This window comes from Mesoplodon densirostris, chromosome 8, assembly GCF_025265405.1.
Source record: "Mesoplodon densirostris isolate mMesDen1 chromosome 8, mMesDen1 primary haplotype, whole genome shotgun sequence".
NCBI lineage: Eukaryota > Metazoa > Chordata > Mammalia > Artiodactyla > Ziphiidae > Mesoplodon > Mesoplodon densirostris.
Window position 1 is genome coordinate 37222539 of NC_082668.1, and position 20956 is coordinate 37243494.

Consider the following 20956-nt stretch of genomic DNA (forward strand, 5'->3'; position numbering starts at 1 on the left):
TTTTTTGTAGAGGAGAACTTATCACTTATTGAGAGCTCTGATATAATGGGAGCCACATTAAAACATTTTACACTCACAGTCTTCAACTTCTCACATATGTCGTAGGAGGTAGGTATCAGTGTCTCCATTTTACAGATCAAGAAAACAAGGCTCAGAGAAGCACTTTACCTGCCTAAGCTTACTCAGCTGGTTAAGTGGCAGGTTGCAACCCTAGCTGAGACCTCCCTTGCCAAAGCTCAGGCTCCAAATCACTGTGTTCCTTGGTCAATGAAATGGGTCAGCCATGCCAGACCCATCTTAATTTGTTTTTATTTGTTTATTGAGCCTTTTCTAGGTCTAGCAGAGAGAGATGATCTTTGCATCATACACACTTGTAGAGATTTGGGAGTGAGTTCACCACATGAAAATGCACCACGAGAAAAAGTGATACTCTGTTTTTACTGAACTGATCATAAACTAAAACAAGCCACAAAAATAAGAGATTGAGAGGGTCAAAGGGAGGAACAGCAGAAGAAAGGGCTTGCGGTTCCATTTGTGTTCATGGGTGAAGGCCCCACTTTTCCTAATGATAAGATAATATTTTGGTGGCTATGGGGAGTGGCTTAGAACTGCTGTGAAATGAACTCAAGTTAACATTATTTAAAGCCATGAATGGAAATCCATTTTCTGGTGTGAGTTGCTACACTTGATTTAAGACAGTAGACTGACTACATGTCTGTCAAATTCAAGGGAAGATGACAAGAACCTTAGAAACTTCATGTGTCCTGAGCTACGTTCCAGGATAATAATAATAATAGTCTTTGGGGGAAACGGGAAGCCTAGTGGTTAAGAGCTTGCATTGTGGAATCAGTCAGGTCTGGATTCGTGTCCTGACTTACAAGCTTTTGTGACCTCATCTTTATAAGCCTGTTTCTTTGTATGTAAAACCAGGAGAGTAATAGTTCTAAGTCATATAATGAGGAGTAATGAGATAAATCACATAAATTCTTGGCCTGGTATGTCACATACAGTGATACTCCATAAATAGTACCAGCTGTTATTCCTGAGACATGATATTATTGGTGTGAACTGAATAATTTTTATATGCGTCTTGGAGAGTGTTTTGGAATTTAGATTCTCTGAGACAAAGCCTGCTATTAATATTTTTGCTTCCAGAAAATCAGGACGGCATGTACCTGAGTGGTAGATTGAAGGGGACACCATCAGTTACATCCCTACTTTTGTGCTTACAGCTTTCACATAAGCCATTTCAATACCTACCTGTAGGTATGTACATAGGTGCTAAAGCTTGTTGCTAGAATTTTGATTTATTCCAATGTGATTGCTTATGAAGTTCTAAAAATAAATATTTTGAATTATTCTGATCATATACAGGGACTGGATAAAGAACAATTTAGGGAAAAAATTTCAATCATTTCTCCTAAATTTTACGATTAGTCACAATTAATTTTCTCTTGGATTTACTTGAAAGTCAAATTGGGCTTTGCCTAGAAGTGGACAAGGTCCTAACAATATCACCAATTCAGAATTTTATCCAGGGCTTTTGAGGCCTATGGGAATTTGGTCAACATTGATCTATTGTGATTATTAGGTTTGGTTATAACTATCAAATGTGGCTAGAGGGACAGCCTGAGTGGAAAGAACCCACATTAGGGGCTGAGCACCTTGAGCTCTCATCTCAGTAATTTTTTTGTTTGTTTTTTTTGGCCATATCAAAAAAATGTGGCTTGTGGGATTGAACCCGGGCCCCGGCAATGAAAGTGCTGAGTCCTAACCACTGCACCGCCAGGGAATTCCTGAATCTCAGTTCTTTTATGTTGAATGTGTGATCCTGGGCAAGCCGATCCACTCTCAGAGCCTCATTAAACTCGTCTGTAAACTGGGCATGATTGTATCCACATATGTCACATAATTTGCAGGGTTGTCTTGAGATTCAAATGAGAACATCTTTACCCCTGCTGTAAAAATCCTCTTTTCTCCCCCCATTTTCTGTTCTAATTGCTTGCCCACCTAGTTGCCCAACCTAAAAAGTTTCTTTGCTGTCACTCTCACATTAGATATAATGGATCTACCACCGCTGTATCTAAAATCTTCCTCCTTCATGCCATTGCCTTGTTTAGACTTTTGTCACCTCTTATGTGAAATATTTTCAGTCATCCCGCATCATAATCTTTCTTCTGCCACCTGCTTCTCCAAAGCTAACATTGTGCCATTTCCTCGTCTGCAAGCCTCCAGCGACTCCCCCTGCTCAGCCTGTAGGAAGAACAGACTGCATAGCATAGCCCGTGTATACCGTCAAGATGCCACTAACCTGATTACCCACCAGTCGCCTTCCTCCCTCTACCTGCATCCACTCTGTGCTCCAAACCATGCAATTAATTGTTTTGAAACATTTAACATTGCTCAAACTTCACCAAAATATTCCCAAGGGTGGGAGCAACCTAATTAGTACCATTAGCACTTCAAGTTTGACAAAGCAACTTCTTATGTTACTTTTACAGTTCATGAAAAGTAATACACAGTTTACTCCATATACCTGTGTTTTTGCTATTTTTAAAAATGCCATAAAAATCGCTTTACCTGTTAAATTATTAACCTCCCCTGTCCACATGAGAGTAGTCCTCAAGGGAGATGTGCCATGTTAATCTGTGGCTTCGGTGGCCCCTGCACACAATGATGGTGACCTCAGAGTCCTGCAGTGTGACACTACCTTGCTTTTGCTATGCAATTTCTCTTGGCTAGCGTGTACTACTCTCTTCTCTTATTTATTTATTTATTTATTTATTTATTTATTTATTTATTTATTTATTAGTTTCTGCTTTATAACAAAGTGAATCAGTCATACATATACATCTGTTCCCACATCCCTTCCCTCATGCATCTCCCTCCCTCCCACCCCTCCAGGCGGTCACAAAGCACCGAGCTGATCTCCCTGTGCTCTGCGGCTGCTTCCCACTAGCTATCTACCTTACGTTTGGTAGTGTATATATGTCCATGCCTCTCTTTCGCTTTGTCACAGCTTACCCTTCCCCCTCCCCATATTCTCAGGTCCATTCTCAAGTAGGTCTGTGTCTTTATTCCCGTTTTACCCCTAGGTTCTTCATGACATCTTTTTTTTTAATTCTATATATATATGTTAGCATACGGTATTTGTCTTTCTCTTTCTGACTTACTTCACTCTGTATGACAGACTCTAGGTCCATCCACCTCATTACAAATAGCTCAGTTTTGTTTCTTCTTATGGCTGAGTAATATTCCATTGTATATATGTGCCACATCTTCCTTATCCATTCATCTGATGATGGACACTTAGGTTGTTTCCAGCTCCGGGCTATTGTGAATAGAGCTGCAATGAACATTTTGGTACATGTCTCTTTTTGAATTATGGTTTTCTCAGGGTATATGCCTAGTAGTGGGATTGCTGGATCATATGGTAGTTCTATTTGTAGTTTTTTAAGGAACCTCCATACTGTTCTCCATAGTGGCTGTACCAATTCACATTCCCACCAGCAGTGCAAGAGTGTTCCCTTTTCTCCACACCCTCTCCAGCATTTATTGTTTCTAGATTTCTTGATGATGGCCATTCTGACTGGTGTCAGATGATATCTCATTGTAGTTTTGATTTGCATTTCTCTGCTTGAGGAAATCTTTCAAATTCCAGCTGGAAAGTCACTGCTGGTGAAGAACGCTGACCTTCTGATGAAAGTAGTTGCTTCTTATGCCTGTAGTAGCCTTTTGGACACACCCCTGTCACAGTGCTTATCACAGCCTGTTGTCAGTGTTATCTGCCGGTTCTCATCACTTACTGGACTGCCCACAATAGCAGAAAACATCTCTTATCTCCATGTTCTCAGCATTCAGCACAATGTATATCTTTTTTTTTTTTTTTTTTTTGGTGGTACACAGGCCTCTCACTGCTGTGGCCTCTCCCGTTGTGGAGTACAGGCTCCGGACGCACAGGCTCAGTGGCCATGGCTCACGGGCCCAGCCACTCCGCGGCATGTGGGATCCTCCCAGACCGGGGCACGAACCCGTGGCCCCTGCATCGGCAGGCGGACTCTCAACCACCGCCCCACCAGGGAAGCCCAGCACAATGTATACCTTGCATGTTGTTGTTACTCTAATGCAGGAGTTCTAAACTTTGGCCCAGTTGAGCTTTGGGGCTGGATATTCTTAGTGGTGGGGGAATGTCCTGTGGTCCTGTGTATTGTGGGATGTTTAGCAGCATCCCTGATCTCTATCCACTAGATGCCAGTAGCATCCCCCCTACCCACAACCCCTGCCCTGTGACAACCAAAATGTCTCCAGACATTGCCAAGTGTCCTTCGATGGGAGGAAAACCACTCTTGGTTGAGAGCCACTGCTCTAATGTATTAATTTAATAAATTCAATATTAAAATATTTTAGAAAGTTTTATAAAGTGTAAAGTTTTATTATTTACAGTGTTCTTGGCAGCTGTAAAATGTTTTGAATGAGAATACAGTGAATACAGTACTTTGGTGGTTGATGCCCAGTACATTTTCAATCAAACAGGGGCTCAGTTCTGTTACTTAGATATGGAGGAGATTTGATTTAGGCTTCTGGTATGCTGTGTGATTATGGAAAATCTCACTGGGGTAGTCCTTCTCAGCCAGCATGGGCATGTAGTGTGGGCACCTGAATTAATCCTATGGCTGTTACCCTGAAACGTTCCAGATTATTCACTTAAATTGCATAGCTGGATTGCACTTGGTGTGGAGATAAGCTCACTCATTTTGTTGGTGGTTGTCATAGAATAGGTGCATACATTTTTGTTCAATCTGTGCAGTGTGAAAAAGAATGAATTTTTGTTCTGAGACAGTGAAACAGTAATTAAAAAACGTATTTTACCAGCTTTAGTGGAGTCCCAGTTACAGAGTCAGGTACTTTACAATGGGCTGGGGGTACAGTGGTGAGGATGAGAGAGAGATGAAGCTTTCAGTGTAGGAAGAAGAGTGTGGAGCACCAAATACTACTAACTTTAAAGCAGAATGGTAGATTATTGGGCTATGTAAAATATTCTCAGTTCATGAGTAAAAGATGACTGCTTTTAACATAATTCTCCCTTATTACTGCCAAGCCAAACCATATTAGGTATTTCCTCACTTAAGTTTGGCAATTGCATAAAAGAATGATTCAGTGGCTAATATATATTTTCTTGACCATCCCAGTGGGCTACAGTTCAGAAGAGCAGCCTTGAAGGCAGAAGGAAAGAGTGGAAAAGTCCATAAAAGGGCAACAATTGTAGGCTGAGGCATATATATTTAAAGGGAGGGAAGTCATGATTTAGCTGTACTCTGTCTGGCCAGGTGCTTGGAAAGTATAGGTTGTGTTTGTGTGTCTGTGTATTTATTTTTGATTTCACCTTTCAAAATGTGTTTAAGTGCTGACAGCCTCTTCCTTTTCCTCTGATGTCCCCCTGAGTCACCACTTCCAGCCTCTTCCATCAGCCCATAGTCTGTCCCAAGCATCCTAATTTCCTGTACTTTAGACCCAGGTCTCCCTTATTAAAATGGTCTCTAACTGTTCCAATTTGAAAACATTATGAACACATCTTTCTGTGGCTCACTAATTTTTTTTTTACTGAAGGGAGAGTTAAAAGACAAAACCCCAGGTCCTCAGGGTTTCAATCCATTAAACTAAGAAGAGCTAACAGTGCCTGCCTTGATCACCTCATAGGTTATTAGGATGATCCAGTGGAATGACAATTTGCAAATGTAGGCGCACCTTCCAGTGTCCCCCTGCCTCCCCTCCTAACTTTATCTCTGCGACACTAGACATGCTTTAAAAAATGTTTTTTTGTGGTAAAAATACATAACATGAAATTTATCATTTTAACAAGTTTTAAGTTTACAGTTTTTAAGTTTACAATTCAGTGGTATTAAGTACATTTACATGTTGTACGACCATCACCCCCCCACCATCTATTTCCAAAATTTTTCATCGCCCCAGACAAAAGGTCTGTAACCATTAAGGAATAATTACCCATTCTTCTCTCCCCCAACAGCCCCTGGTAACCTCTATTCTGTTTTGCGTCTCTATGAATTTGCTTATTCTAGATGTCTCATAAATGTAGAATCATAGAATATTTGTCCTTTTGTGCTGGCTCATTTCACTTAGCATACAGATGCGTTTTTAAAACAGCTCTGTCCCATGCCCCTGGTTGAGGTTTTATTGCCAAATATTTGAGGAGCAAGATGACTGATGGGAGGTTTTTTTTTTTTTTTTTGGGGTACGCGGGCCTCTCACTGTTGTGGCCTCTCCCGTTGCAGAGCACAGGCTCCGGACGCGCACGGGCCCAGCCGCTCCGTGGCACGTGGGATCTTCCCAGACCGGGGCACGAGCCCGTGTCCCCTGCATCGGCAGGCGGACTCTCAACCACTGCGCCACCAGGGAAGCCCTGATGGGAGTTTTTGAACTGTGAAAAGGTTACTAGATTTCCAGTATGATGGTGCTGTAGCGTTTATATAGTCTTTTAAAGACACAGATTGTAAGATAATGATTTCTGTCACCCTAGGCAAGTCTTGCCCATTTGGGGATCATTAAAGGAACAACTTAAAGGTACAATATGCCAAAATAATGAGGCAGTGGAATCAAGCAGCCAATTGGGTCAATAGAAAAGAACAAATTGATCATGTGCTCATCTACGGACAAGTGACTGATCAACTGCCTGGACCAGTACTGTCTTAACCAGTTGCCACATGTTCATTTCATTTAATCTTAAATTCACGGGCGTAGTGGGGATGCATCCTGTCCCGTGTGAACGAGGTGCCAGCTGTCCATTTCAGTTATTTTCATGCAAGGTTGTTTTAGATCGTGGCCCAACCTCATGAACTCTTGTTGAAGAGGGCTCACAGGTGACAACTTCTAAATAATTCCCAGCGGGTGATTGAGATGACCATCTGAAATGATTGCATGGAGAGGAGAGAGCCAGCGTCCGCTGGCTCCACCTCTTCTGTGCTAGGCCTTCTATGCGGATCAACTCTGAATCCTTACAGCCTCTGAGGCAGGTATCAGTATTCCCCTTTCACAGACGAGGGTGCCCCTGTCAGACAAGCAAACCATTCGGCAGTCCCCTAGGAGAGGAGCTCTCGAATCAGCCCAGAGGAAGTGTTTCTTTCCACTAGAATGGCAAAAGCTTTCCATTCTGATAGTATAACTCAGAAATGGGGATGGAAAGGGACAGTAGAAAGTGGCCAAGTAGCATTAATTTTTCATGAGAAAGTAATTCCTCCAAGTTATTTTTTTCCCTTTCCTATAACCTTAATTGGAGTATCATTATGATCTCATGTTTAATATGTTATTTAACATATTACCAAGCAGAATGACAAGGCTGAAAACAAGCAAAGAATGCATATATCATTCATTGCCTGCAGCATGCTCTGCCCTCTGTGTTCAGGTGGGAAGGGAGGCCGTGAGATGCCGGCTTCTCCCCCTACTTCTTGCTCAGACGGGGCATTCTCACCTATGGAACATGTAACCATTCACTTTGGTTTTCAAATGTTCTTTTTTACAGTGAGTGTATTATGCATCTGCAGTTTAGCTACTCTTAGTATAATTTTGCTGTTCAAACAAATCTCACTAAGCCAAAGGGAAAGTGGTGAGAGATACCCAATTATTTTATCTTTCTTTTTTGGGGGGAGGAAAAGGGGATGCTCAGATCTCTGTCCTTCCAAGTATATTGTACAAATCATCTTAACCTGTGTTTATTGTTTTGCTTTTTCTATTAAGTTTTAAATTGCCTTTAGGTTCCTTAGCTTTCTCTGATTCTACACTTCTTAACTCATATAAGGGGCTGAAACTTTTTGTTTTATTTTTTGTCACCTTGTTTCTTGCTTTGTCTAAAGCATTGGTTGCAGAATCCATTTGGAGCTTGTGCTAGCTGATGGAGATGGTGATGAACATTTCCCATGAAACAGTGTGGCCTGGTGGTAGCGTCTCTTTGTGGTGCTTCCTGATGCTATTTGACTTTGGGCAAGATGCTTCTTCATTCTGAGTTTCTGAGCCCTTGGTTTGAAAAATGCAACCATACTTATAATCACAGGTGACATCTCTTCTCTGGGCTAGTCAAAAACAAACAAGTGAGTTTAAAATTTGTCTCAGGAAGCTAAAAGAAAATTTATTTTTCTTAGCTATAATTTCTACTTAGCTGTAATAAGTATTAATAACAATACTATAATAGTCTCTTGCAGTTGGCTTAGAGCAAATTCAAATGAGCTAATAAGCTTTGCAGTAACTAATTCTGATATATTTTGATTCCTCAAAACCTTATGTTATTAAAAAATAACTTTTAAGTATAAGTGGCAGATGTGCCAGAGTGACTGCAAATGAGGAAACTTAGATTTTTATCCCCCATCTACATTCTTCATATTTAAAATTTCATGATTGATTACAAAGAAGCCTGAAACTTTCAAAATTTTTTCTGTAGTTAGGAAGATATGTTAATAAACCCTCCTATTTATTTTAATATGTAATATTTTTCATAAAATAGCTTTGTCTACAATCACTGTCTGTGTGCTGTTTATGGCTGTGACTGAGTATGAGAGGGGCTGCCTCGATTGCCCATCGCACACGTCCTCCTCCTTTCTTTCTCACATCCCACCACCATGAGAAGTGAAACGTGCTTCCTAAATGCAAAGTCATTTTAATATTATTAGTCAGTTAATATTAGCCTATTTAATTATAATGTAAATATTAATATTTAATAAAACATAGTCCCTTTGTTTAAGTGTTAAAAATAACAGCACACATATCTTCTGGGTTATTTGTATCAGTATTGCTTTATATTAACATGGATACTGAGGAGGTGGCTGTATTCTGGATTGAAAAAGTGACTCATATCATGTTCATTTATCAAAAAGATGGAGGTATTCTAAAAGTCCAACTGTCTGGTTGCTCTTGAATGATTGGAAAACATAAAAGAGCAATGTAGACTACAAAGTTATATACATATTTTAAAAAGCAGTGAATGGAAATTAGATATTTTTTGGCAGGGTGGTAGGTGGGAGAGATTTTAATTATTACTCATCCCATTTTGCAGCAACTGTATCTCATCAGGTCTAAGATGCTACTGATTGTAAGATGCATCCCAATTTCAGTGATATTAAAGTACAGTCATCCCTTGGTATCCCAGGGGATTGGTTTCAGGACCTCCATGCAGATACCAAAATCCTCAGATTCTCAAGTCCCTTGTATAAAATGACATAGTACTTGCATATAACCTATGCACATCCTCCCATATACTTTAAGTCATCTCTAGATTAAATGCTATGTTAATAGTTGCTGAGGTGTGTGTAGAAAATTCAAGTTTTGCTTTTTGGAACTTTCTGGAATTTTTTTTCCCCAAATATTTTCAATCCACAGTTGTTTGAATCCCTGGATGAGGAACCCATGGATACGGAGGGATGACTGTATTTTTAAAATGTGGCTGTAGAATGGATGCAATATGGTAAATACAGATTCTCTGTGCCCCAAGACCTCTGGAGAACACTATTCCTTGTAGAGTAAAAGTCAGCATGTGCTGGGTCTGTGTTAGCCCCTTTCAATTTTGTTTATAATGAATTAAGTTTTGATGTTTTAAAAGTAAATTGACATAACATTAAGATGACCTTGTAGTGTGCGTCCAGAGTATTCTAGCGAGGCCTAGTGGTTCAGACTCAGGCTTCGAGAATATAGCAGTCTAATTTAGGGTTAGAAAATGTTCATAATTGAAACTGTAATGGTAAGACGTAACATGACCTTTCATCTTAAATATCCCCAAGATGTACCTCTTCTGTTTTTAAAGCTCTCTCAGGTTGAATTATAAAAATTTGTATCAGTAGAGCTACTTTAAGGGTCAACTAACTGTAAAGACCTGCAGGGAGTTAATATGAATAATAGGTGCCACAAATTTGAAGAGACATTTCTGGTGACTGAAGTTTCTCATGTTATAGGATACTGTCTTTATTTGCTACCCAGTTCCTTTGCTCAGTTCATAGCTTAAACCTATTTATTTTTTGTTCTGTGGTCAGCAGAGTTAGAAACTCACTTATAATAATATGGGGAAGAGAAAAAACCTGACTGAGTCTCTGGGTAGCCAACTCCTTTTTTTCCTATTACTTTTTAATTATTATTATTATTTTATTATGTACATTTCAGATGTACAGCATTTACTGTTTGACATCTGTGTATACTACAAAGTGATCACCACCACAAGTATAGTTACCCTCCAACACCATACAGCTGAGCCCCTTCACCAATTTCACCCACCCCGAAACCCACCTCCCCTCTGGTAACCACCAATCTGGTCTCTGTATCTATTAGTTTGTTTTTATTTTATTTTTTTTTAAGATACCACATGAGTGAAATCATACAGCATTTGTGTTTCTCTGATTTATTTCACTTAGCATAATGCCTTCAAGGTCCATGCATGTGTTGCAAATGTCAGGATTTCATTCTTATTTTATGGCTGAGTAGTGTTCCTCTGTGTATATATACCACATCTGCCAACTCTTACTTATTATTTTTTTATTTTTATTTTTTTAACATCTTTATTGGAGTATAATTGCTTTACAATGGTGTGTTAGTTTCTGCTTTATAACAAAGTGAATCAGTTATACATATACATATGTCCCCATATCTCTTCCCTCTTGAGTCTCCCTCCCTGCCACCCTCCCTATCCAACCCCTCTAGGTGGTCACAAACCACCTACCTGATCTCCCTGTGCTATGCGGCTACTTCCCACTAGCTATCTATTTTACATTTGGTAGTGTATATATGTCCATGCCACTGTCTCACTTTGTCACAGCTTACCCTTCCCCCTCCCATATCCTCAAGTCCATGCTCTAGTAGGTCTGTGTCTTTATTCCCGTCTTACCCCTAGGTTCTTCATGACCTTTTTTTTTTCTTCTTAGATTCCATATATATGTGTTAGCATACGGTATTTGTTTTTCTCTTTCTGACCTACTTCACTCTGTATGACAGACTTTAGGTCCATCCACATCACTACGAATAACTCAATTTCATTTCTTTTTATGGCTGAGTAATATTCCATTGTATATATGTGCCACATCTTCTTTATCCATTCATCTGTTGGTGAACACTTAGGTTGCTTCCATGTCCTGGTTATTGTAAATAGAGCTGCAATGAACGTTATGGTACATGACTCTTTTTGAATTATGGTTTTCTCAGGGTATATGCCCAGTAGTGGGATTGCTGGGTCATATGGTAGTTCTATTTGTAGTTTTTTAAGGAACCTCCATACTGTTCTCCATAGTGGCTGTATCAATTTACATTCCCACCAACAGTGCAAGAGGGTTCCCTTTTCTCCACACCCTCTCCAGCATTTATTGTTTCTAGATTTTTTATGATGGCCATTCTGACTGGTGTGAGATGATATCTCATTGTAGTTTTGATTTGCATTTCTCTAATGATTGATGATGTTGAACATTATTTAATGTGTTTGTTGGCAATCTGTATAACTTCTGTGGAGAAATGTCTATTTAGGTCTTCTGCCCATTTTTGGATTGGGTTGTTTGTTTTTTTGTTATTGAGCTGCATGAGCTGCTTGTAAATTTTGGAGATTAATCCTTTGTCAGTTGCTTCATTGGCAAATATTTTCTCCCATTCTGAGGGTTGTCTTTTGGTCTTGTTTATGGTTTCCTTCACTGTGCAAAAGCTTTGAAGTTTCATTAGGTCCCATTTGTTTATTTTTGTTTTTATTTCCATTTCTCTAGGAGGTGGGTCAAAAAGGATCTTGCCGTGATTTATGTCATAGAGTGTTCTGCCTATGTTTTCCTCTAAGAGTTTGATAGTGTCTGGCCTTACATTTAGGTCTTTAGTCCATTTTGAGTTTCTTTTTGTGTATGGTGTTAGGGAGTGTTCTCACTTCATTCTTTTACATCTCCCTGTCCAGTTTTCCCAGCACCACTTATTGAAGAGGGTGTCTTTTCTCCACTGTATATTCTTGCCTCCTTTATCAAAGATAAGGTGACCATATGTGCGTGGGTTTATCTCTGGGCTTTCTATCCTGTTGCATTGAGCTATATTTCTGTTTTTGTGCCAGTACCATACTGTCTTGATTACTGTAGCTTTGTAGTATAGTCTGAAGTCAGGGAGCCTGATTCCTCCAGCTCCAATTTTCATTCTCAAGATTGCTTTGGCTATTCGGGGTCTTTTGTGTTTCCATAGAAATTGTGAAATTTTTTGTTCTAGTTCTGTGAAAATGCCAGTGGTAGTTTGATAGGGATTGCATTGAATCTGTAGATTGCTTTGGAGTCATTTTCACAATGTTGATTCTTCCAATCCAAGACCATGGTGTATCTCCATCTATTTGTATCATCTTTAATTTCTTTCATCGGTGTCTTATAATTTTCTGCATACAGGTCTTTTGTCTCCTTATATAGGTTTATTCTGAGATATTTAATTCTTTTTGTTGCAGTGGTAAATGGGAGTGTTTTCTTAATTTCACTTTCAGATTTTTCATCTCTAGTGTATAAGAATGCCAGAGATATCTGTGCATTAATTTTGTGTCCTGCGACTTTACCAAATTCATTGATTAGCTCTAGTAGTTTTCTGGTAGCATCTTTAGGATTCTCTATGTATAGCATCATGTCATCTGCAAACAGTGACAGCTTTACTTCTTCTTTTCTGATTTGGATTCCTTTTATTTCTTTTTCTTCTCTGATTGCTGTGGCTAAAACTTCCAAAACTATGTTGAATAAGAGTGGTTGCCAACTCCTTTTTAAATGAGTGTGAACTGACTCTAGTGTAAGACCATCTGTTGATGAAACCAGCAGAAGCCCAGATATTCATTTTCTTGCCACATAGATTGACACTGGCCTCTAACACAAGAGTGTTAATGAAGATGCATCTGGGGCAAAGACCAAGTAGGAAGTCCAGGGAGTGGGGAAATGTGGATTATCTGAGACCAGAGTAATATGGATTTGTGTCCTGGTCTTATGTGCCAGGAAGAGTTGAGGGGCAACTCCAGGCAGTACTTAAAACACGTTCCATTTTAATCTGCTTTCTAGATCACTTTGTGATAGAAGGTTTAGCTCTGGCTTCTGCCATGGCTATATATCTTATGCCTTTCCAGAGGATAACATTCATACAAACAATGTAGAAAGATGACAAGTACATTTGCAGTTATTCACATAAACCAGAGTAGCTGGTGCATCTGTTATTAGGCTGCTTTCATGTTAAATTTTTCATTATTTTGACATTTCAGTTTGGCATTTTTAAATTTCATCTTTGTCCCTTTTCATCTGTTATATTTCAGTGACTCAGATATCCCACATCAGAACTGTGTTAGACACAAGGGAGAGGAAAAAAAAAGAAACAGACATAGTCACTGTCCTCAAGGATCTCACAAACTGGGACAGAGAGAAAGCTCAGCCCAGAGAGGGAAGGAACTAGCCCAGCTAGCCAAGAGACTTCTTTACTCCTTTGTTAATAACATACAAAGCAGAACCCTGCCTCAGGAAGATTAGGATTCCATTGATCCTCTAAGGCAGCAGGCAAGGCTCCAAGTTCTGTGATACACTCAGGTGATAGTGGCTCTTTGTGTTCCAGGGCTGTGTTCAGATCCTCAGATTAAAAGAGTTCTCTTTACTATCTCCACTTAGAGAACAGAATTGTCACTTGGAGATCAGCAACTGCAGGGAGGATAGCCAGCCATCTGCTATATAGAAAGAACCAGAGGTTTCTGTGAATTGAATTAGGACGTCCCTCCCCCATCAGTACTGCATAGTGGTTAAAAAGAGGGAGTCTGTGGGCTTATAGAGGAAACTGTCTTAAATGGGAGTCTATGCAGTACTGTCTACTGGCATTTGAACCTAAATAACTTGTCAATGCCTTGATTTATTGTTATCCTTTTTATCTTGACTACTTTGTCGAAATGACATTAGAAGTTCCAAGATTTCCCCCAACTGTTCCATATCTGGGGAAAACTTTTTTAAGAAAGATGAGATTTCAAGGCAGGATATAAAGCCTTATGTAGGTCATTTGGATCTCTTGACTCGTTTGGGTCCATTTGTTTTTAGACAGAATTTGCAGAAATAAAATCTATGTATAAAACATATACATGTACTATCACAGTCATTCAGGTATAAGTTAACATCTGCCACGAATGTTGGTCCAAACATGCCATATTGACTGAAAACATATATCTGTATGAAATTGAATTCAAGGTGTGCAGTTATAATTTTTAATTTTTCAGTGGTAAGTTAGGTTATGCTCCCTTTCTCTTTCCTGTTAACTGCAATTTCAAACAAATCAGCTAAAGGGTTGAGCTGAGGAGAGAGAGGAATATGAAGAGCAAGAAGGAATCAGGTACTTAAACACTCAAAGTTTTAGCTTTGATGCATTTTTGCTTGAAACACAGAACAAGTGTTATGTTTAGTTTCCCCTGCTCTAAAATAGCACTGTTAATTTTTTCATTTGGTGAATTTTCACACAAGTGCTAATCACACGTTTCTATAAATTATATTAATTTAACTTATTTCCCTAAATGTTGTTCTGTAGTGTGTAGCACGGATGTTCTCAGATTCTTGGCTGTGTAAGCTTGTTGCAGTTGGAAGCGGAACAGAAACATCTGAGAGGCATTATTTGGATTACAGATGCAGGAGCATCTGATCTCACCTTTTGCTCGGGTTCCTAAATCACAAGTGTTCCTTCCCTTTGCATTCAATCTGCGTGTCCTGCCCCCTCCATCTTTGACCTTGCTCCAGGGTTGGTTTTATGGAGAATGCACTGTCATCCTACAAGTTAAAGGGATAGTAAGTTTCGTTAATCATATTTAATAGTTTAGTTTGCAAGAGGGTGACTGCTTCAAATTTAAAAGACAAAGGAGATTGGTATGGACTATAATGTGCCCTTTCTTGTCCCTGAAAAGGAATGCTCATATTTATGGAAAAATAACTGTTTTTTTTTTCTTTACAGAGTATGATTTCATCCATTGTAAATAGCACATATTATGCCAACGTGTCAGCAACCAAGTGCCAGGAGTTTGGGAGATGGTATAAGAAGTACAAGAAGATTAAAGGTAAACTGACTTATTTTTGAAGCCTGTTTTCAGTTTCTTAGGTCAAGGAGTTGTTGATTCTTGGGAATTTATGCTAATTTAGATACAATTTTTAATAAAATTTTATATACTTTTTTATAAAGGTAGGATTCTTTTTTTAAATTGAAGTATAGTTGGTTTACAATATTGTGTTAGTTTCAGGTATATAGCAAAGTGATTCAGTTATACATGTATATATATATGTATATATATATGTGTATTTTATTCAGATTCTTTTCCATTTTAGGTTATTATAAGATATTGAATATAGTTCCCTGTGCTATACAGGCAAGCCTTGTTATTTATCTGTTTTATATATAGTGGTGTTTATCTGTTAGGTCCATACTCCTAATTTATCTGCCCCCTTCTCCTTTGGCAACCACAGGTTTGTTTTCTATGTCTGTGATTCTGTTTCTGTTTTGTAAATACGTTCATTTGCATTATTTTTTCGAGATTCCACATATAAGTGATATCATATAATATTTGTCTTTCTCTGTGTGACTTCAGTCAGTATGATGATCTCTAGGTCCATCCATGTTGCTGCAAATGGCAATATTTCATTGTTTTTCTGTGGCTGAGTAATATTCTGTTGTATGTGCATATCACATGTTTATCTATTCATCCGTTGATGGACACTTAAGTTGCTTCCATGTCTTGACTGTTGTAAATAGTGCTGCTATGAACATTGGGGTGCAAGATAAGATTCTTAATATTTTCATCAAGAGATCCAGATTGGCTTCCTTAGAACTAAGATGGTGTTAGAACTAAAATAAAATTCTTAGCATAATATATGAAGTGTGTAGTTTTCACAAGAGATGCTTGTGAAGGCTGAGATCTTTAAAAATATTTTGAAGTTGTATACTTCAGGGAGGCATGTCTATTTAAAAAGCTCAATCAATAAATCATTTTCATTAATTTATTAATGAAAAAAGCAGTCATTCTAGGTTAAATCAGCACTTATAGTTTAAGTACCAATTAGCAAATTGAAATGACTGTGTGGTATCAGGAAATTTTTGGTCAGAAATGGAGTTTTGATGTTGTGTTTATTTGGAGACAGTTCCAGAACAGTGGTTAAAGCAAAGGGACTCTGCAGTCAGGAGGACTTGTATTCAAATCTTTGTCTTCTGTTTACTAGCTGTGTGAGCTTGAACAAATTATTTAACTCCACCAAGACTCAATCTCCTTATCTGAAAATTAGAAGTAATAAAAGTAAGTCACTGGCTAGCTGTGAGGACTAAATACGTTAATACTGGCACAAAGTAATCTCTTAATAAACAATAGCTATATAATATTGTAACAATAATTAATAGTAGTAATTCTACTAGCAGCAATATATTATATATAGAATTATATCTGTTCCTGAATATACCATTCTCATATAATAAATGGCCTGCTATTTAGGCCATCCAGCCCTTTAAATATATGTGATATTTTGCCTTTGCAAATTTGTCAATGCTGGAAAAATTCTGTTGTTCTCACCCCACTTCAAATGCTATTCAATTCAAATGCTACCAACCCCTGAGGGGACTGGGGGATATTTTGATAACAGAACAGGTTGATGTTTGAGGGTCCTTCTAGTTCATATTTTACATGATTATGACATCATTCATCATGCTTTATTATAGGTTTTCAGAGACTTGCTGATGGTTCACTGCCCCTGTTGAGAGGGTTAAATGACAATTTATGGTGGGCAGGTAAAAGTAAAGGATTAATTTATTTGTTTTTACTACCTGTAGTTTTCCTCTAGGGAGACAGTGTGGAAGTAATGCCTTTTGGCTGTTGAGTATTTGGGAGTTTGTTTACAAGGTTACCTTTTGAGAAAATGAGCTTTATTTGCATTGGTGACACATTTCTGATTACAAAGGAATGAGAGCATTTTATGCTAAATATACAATTTATAAGCTAAGTCAAGTTGTTGAACTACCCAGGAGAAATTAAGTTCACTAAAAATTGAATTAAGATCCATTCCTTTTCAATATATTCTAAAATTCTTAGGACCCTCTAGTTTCTGGCTTGGGTACTTGCTTTACAATGTTATTAATATTAACTCTTGTAGAGGATAAGATGAATAACTCCTTCTCATTATAAGACATGATTGTGTGGTTCAGAAGCATTTCTTTTCTGTAAGTGTTGTCTCCAAGTTTTTCCTTTAAAATCAGATTGTTAAAGTGCTTGAACAATATCCTCTTTGGCTAAAAATCAAAAGAATCACACAGCTTCAAGGTCATTTGTTAGATCCAATTTACTTGCTATTATAAGAGAAAGGAAGAGAGCGTTCTCTTTTAATAGTCTGGAGTATAATTCCAGATTCAAAAAGACTGGAAACTCTTCACTCTAGTGTTTTCAGAATCGCCACTACAGAATCTGTGTGTGTGTGTGTGTGTGTGTGTGTGTGTGGTTTGTGTGTGTATATATCTGTTCACACATACATTAACACTTATGTCTTCTACTTTTCTCCTTTCTTTCTTAGCAAGTCAATTCTTCAAGCTCTATTTTTTTTCTTCAAGATAGTAAATGCACAGTTAAATCTTTAAGTGCCATAAAAGCAGACTGAGACCTTGATTTCAATCAGGAGGTCAAGGATCCACACCTGAAGAGGTGGCCAGATGCTGTGTACACATGCTATTCAAAGAGATGGAGCTAGTCATTGCTGTTAAAAAGTGTGTGTGTGCATGTGTGTGTGTCACTAGGAGGAGAAAAGGGAAGGTTAAGGTATGTGTGAAGTAAACACAAGCTGCCATAAAACAGTTCAAGTGGTGTTGATTCATCAACCAAGGGAGTGGGAGGAAAAACAAAGAATTCATGACAGGTATAATGGTGTCGAGAAAATAAACACCCCAGAGAAGTGCATTTTATTAACTTTCCACCTTCAGAGAAAAGGAAGTGTTGGACCTATACAGGAACATTTCAGTCCTTACAAGCTTTATGCTGTGAATAGATGTCACTGTGGGAGTTCCTATCTAGTAGAATCCATTTCTCATGAGAAAGCAATGATTTTCTTTGTAAAATTTCTATTTGTGTCCATCCATTTTCAAAAAAAAAAAAAAAAGTAATGAATTTCAAATCCGGAAATAAAGTAGCAAAACCAGAATTCTACCTTAGGCTCTTCCTGAGAGCGCAGAAGTCCGAGTTCTCTGTCTTTCCTTGTCTCCCCTCCCCCACCTTGTTTCCATTCCATAGTTACCAGTTTACATGTATCATTGCTGATATTCAGTATAGAAGAAAATCTCAAGCTAGCTTACTGATGTCTCAAACTAAATGCAGGCTACATTGTTAAATATGTTTCCTATTATCTGCTAATGTCTGTTTTAATAAAACAGTGGGAACTAAATGGTTGCTTCTTAATCAAAACCATGATTTCCCAAACATAAGCTATGTGATTCTGTTACAAATTGCCACATATAGATCTCCTAGGTCAAAATTTTTTTCTCTTCTCATAGAAATAAACAGTAAAATAATTATATACTCTGAAAGATCAAAGTAAACATGACTAAAACCTGGCAAAAATAAAAGTCTACTGAAAGGTTTTAGGAAAAAAAGCTCAGATTGCAAATTCTATAGTTAATGCTTAAATAAATATGAGAAAAATGAATAATCAATAATTTGATATCATTAAAAACAGATGTAAAGACTATATACAAATGGAATTGTCTAAATTTTGAAGTAAACATTTTAATGTGCATTTTTTGAATTTGTTGTTATTATAGCTAAACTATTTACACTTATTCCTTAAAAAGCCCTAAGTTGGTTTGGCTTAGCATGTTAACGTTATTTTCCCCAGTGATCACAGCAAAGCACATTCTGTTTACCTTTTTCCTTTAATTTCAAAGGCAATCATAGTTGACACAGACATATTTGAGTTAACATTAGTGTTAATTCAGGATAGATGGGGAGACAGTTTGTGTACTCTGGTTTTAAAGTTCAGAATCATGAACCTGCTTCCCAGGAGTTTTTGATACTGAAGAAAATGAAGTGGTTGAATGTGGTAGTTGGTTGGTTCAGATGGCATTTTTTTAATTGCTGTTCATCTCATGCTGTAATTGCTTCTGGCCTAGATTTTACAGTATAGCACTCATAAGCTCCCAGGATTCAGAAAAATACATACATTTCGTGGAAAAACAAAACAAAACAAAAAGACCAATATTAACGGTTGTTTAATGTGTAGGAGTCTTAGTGTTGGACCCAAGGATAATCCACTGGGACCTAGAAACATTCATGCTATTAATTATTTTCAAGAATTCTGAGGGTTATGTGGGATTTACCTATCAATTTTGCTTTCATAGGTTCTATGCATTTTATTAAAACAATATTTTTAACCTCTTCTTTTGGATTAAGTCTATTTAGACATACACTTGCCCCATCAGTTTTATGAAACTAAGTGGCAATTATGTGCAGTACTATTATTAATTATACTATTATGGCAATCTAATTCTGCAAGGGATCTTATAAGAATAAGAAAGTACCTTAACAAAGAAGCACTCATATGTTTTAAATGTTTCCTAACTAAACATTAATAATTTAAAAGAAAATAATTTTATATTTAAAGTGTTTTTCATCTGGCACCAAAAGCAAAATGAACTGCCGTCTTTGGTCAGGTCAGTTTCAAGTATTTAATATGTCACAAGAATTAAGGGGTCATTGAAAGTTCACACAATTCTAGTGGATATCTCAAAATTATTTGTGTCATAAAATAATACCACTAGAATGAATGGACCTAATTAAACCCTATACTGTGGCCAGAAAGCAAAATTATCCCCATCACTTTCCTTTTCTCAGTCATTGCTCACGAAGCCCCTGATTGCTAGTTGTCTTAATTTTGTTTGTTTATTTGAGCTTATTTTGCAAAATATTAAAAAGCTGGGAGAAATGAGGATTTTAAAAACCAGTGTTACTTCCTCAAGCCTGGTTGATCCTAGTAATCAGTATTTTATCTGACCCTGTCTGATCTAGTCTTGCAAGATCAAACGTCCAGGCCAGCAAGCAGACAGTAAACAAAGCCTGTGAAGGGTTTCAGTAAACACAAAGATTAGATGTTGAATGAAAATTAAACTCCTTGAACTAGTTCTCTGTACTAAAGTGGTTAAGTGGGTTGTGATTAAAAGAAATAAGTAATTATGATCATTATAGCTGAAATGATATAATGTTACCACATTTAAAGCACCTCTTATACCCAAAAATGATTGTGTCATTTACAAAGTGGTGCCTCGAAGTTGAATAGAGAAATCAGTGTCCCCTGACCTGGTTCCATAAGGCAGCCCTTGCTTAGCCATGGTGGTCAGGACAATGCCTTTAATCAACTGCTGGTACTTCTGCCTCTGCTGTTATTTAGCTCTGATGAGGTAAAAGTAACTTAACTTTTTTTGTTTTTTAACATCTTTATTGGACTATAATTGCTTTACAATGGTGTGTTAGTTTCTGCTTTATAACAAAGTGAATCAGCTATACATATACGTATTATCCCCATATCTCCTCCCTCTTGCGTCTCCCTCCTACCAGTAACTTAACTTTTGTCTACCTAATTCTTCTGGGTCATGAAAGAAATTTACTTTCAGTTCTGGATCTAAATTAAGGTGCTTGGCAAGGAAGTTTGTCTGCCCTCTGCCTATATTGCTCCTTGTGTAAAGTAATGACAACATCAAACCCTTGAATTTTATATATATATTAGATTAATTGAAATAGAAGCATCACTTCTGCAAACAAGCACTTTCCATCTTACTGGTTTTCCAAAAATTGAAAGAGCCTTGTGCATTTACACTGGTAATCACTGATGTGCCTTCATTGATCACCTTACCCTTCCTAACCTTCCAATTAGGAGCTTATTGGTAGTGTCACCAAGTGGAAGAATGGTACGTGGGGAATGCCTTGGATCCTAAGCTCAGATGTGGACTCATTTCTTGC

The 20956-nt window shown here is 37.8% G+C and overlaps 1 protein-coding gene across 2 annotated transcripts in view; it reads left to right on the top strand.

Moving 5' to 3' along the window:
• The window catches only part of SATB2 (SATB homeobox 2), a 194384-nt gene that overhangs the window by 77481 nt on the left and 95947 nt on the right, over positions 1-20956 (top strand). For both annotated transcript variants that reach the window (XM_060106190.1, XM_060106189.1), the window contains exon 6: positions 14938-15040. In XM_060106190.1, the coding sequence (XP_059962173.1) occupies positions 14938-15040 (103 nt within the window). The remainder of the gene's footprint in view (positions 1-14937; positions 15041-20956) is intronic.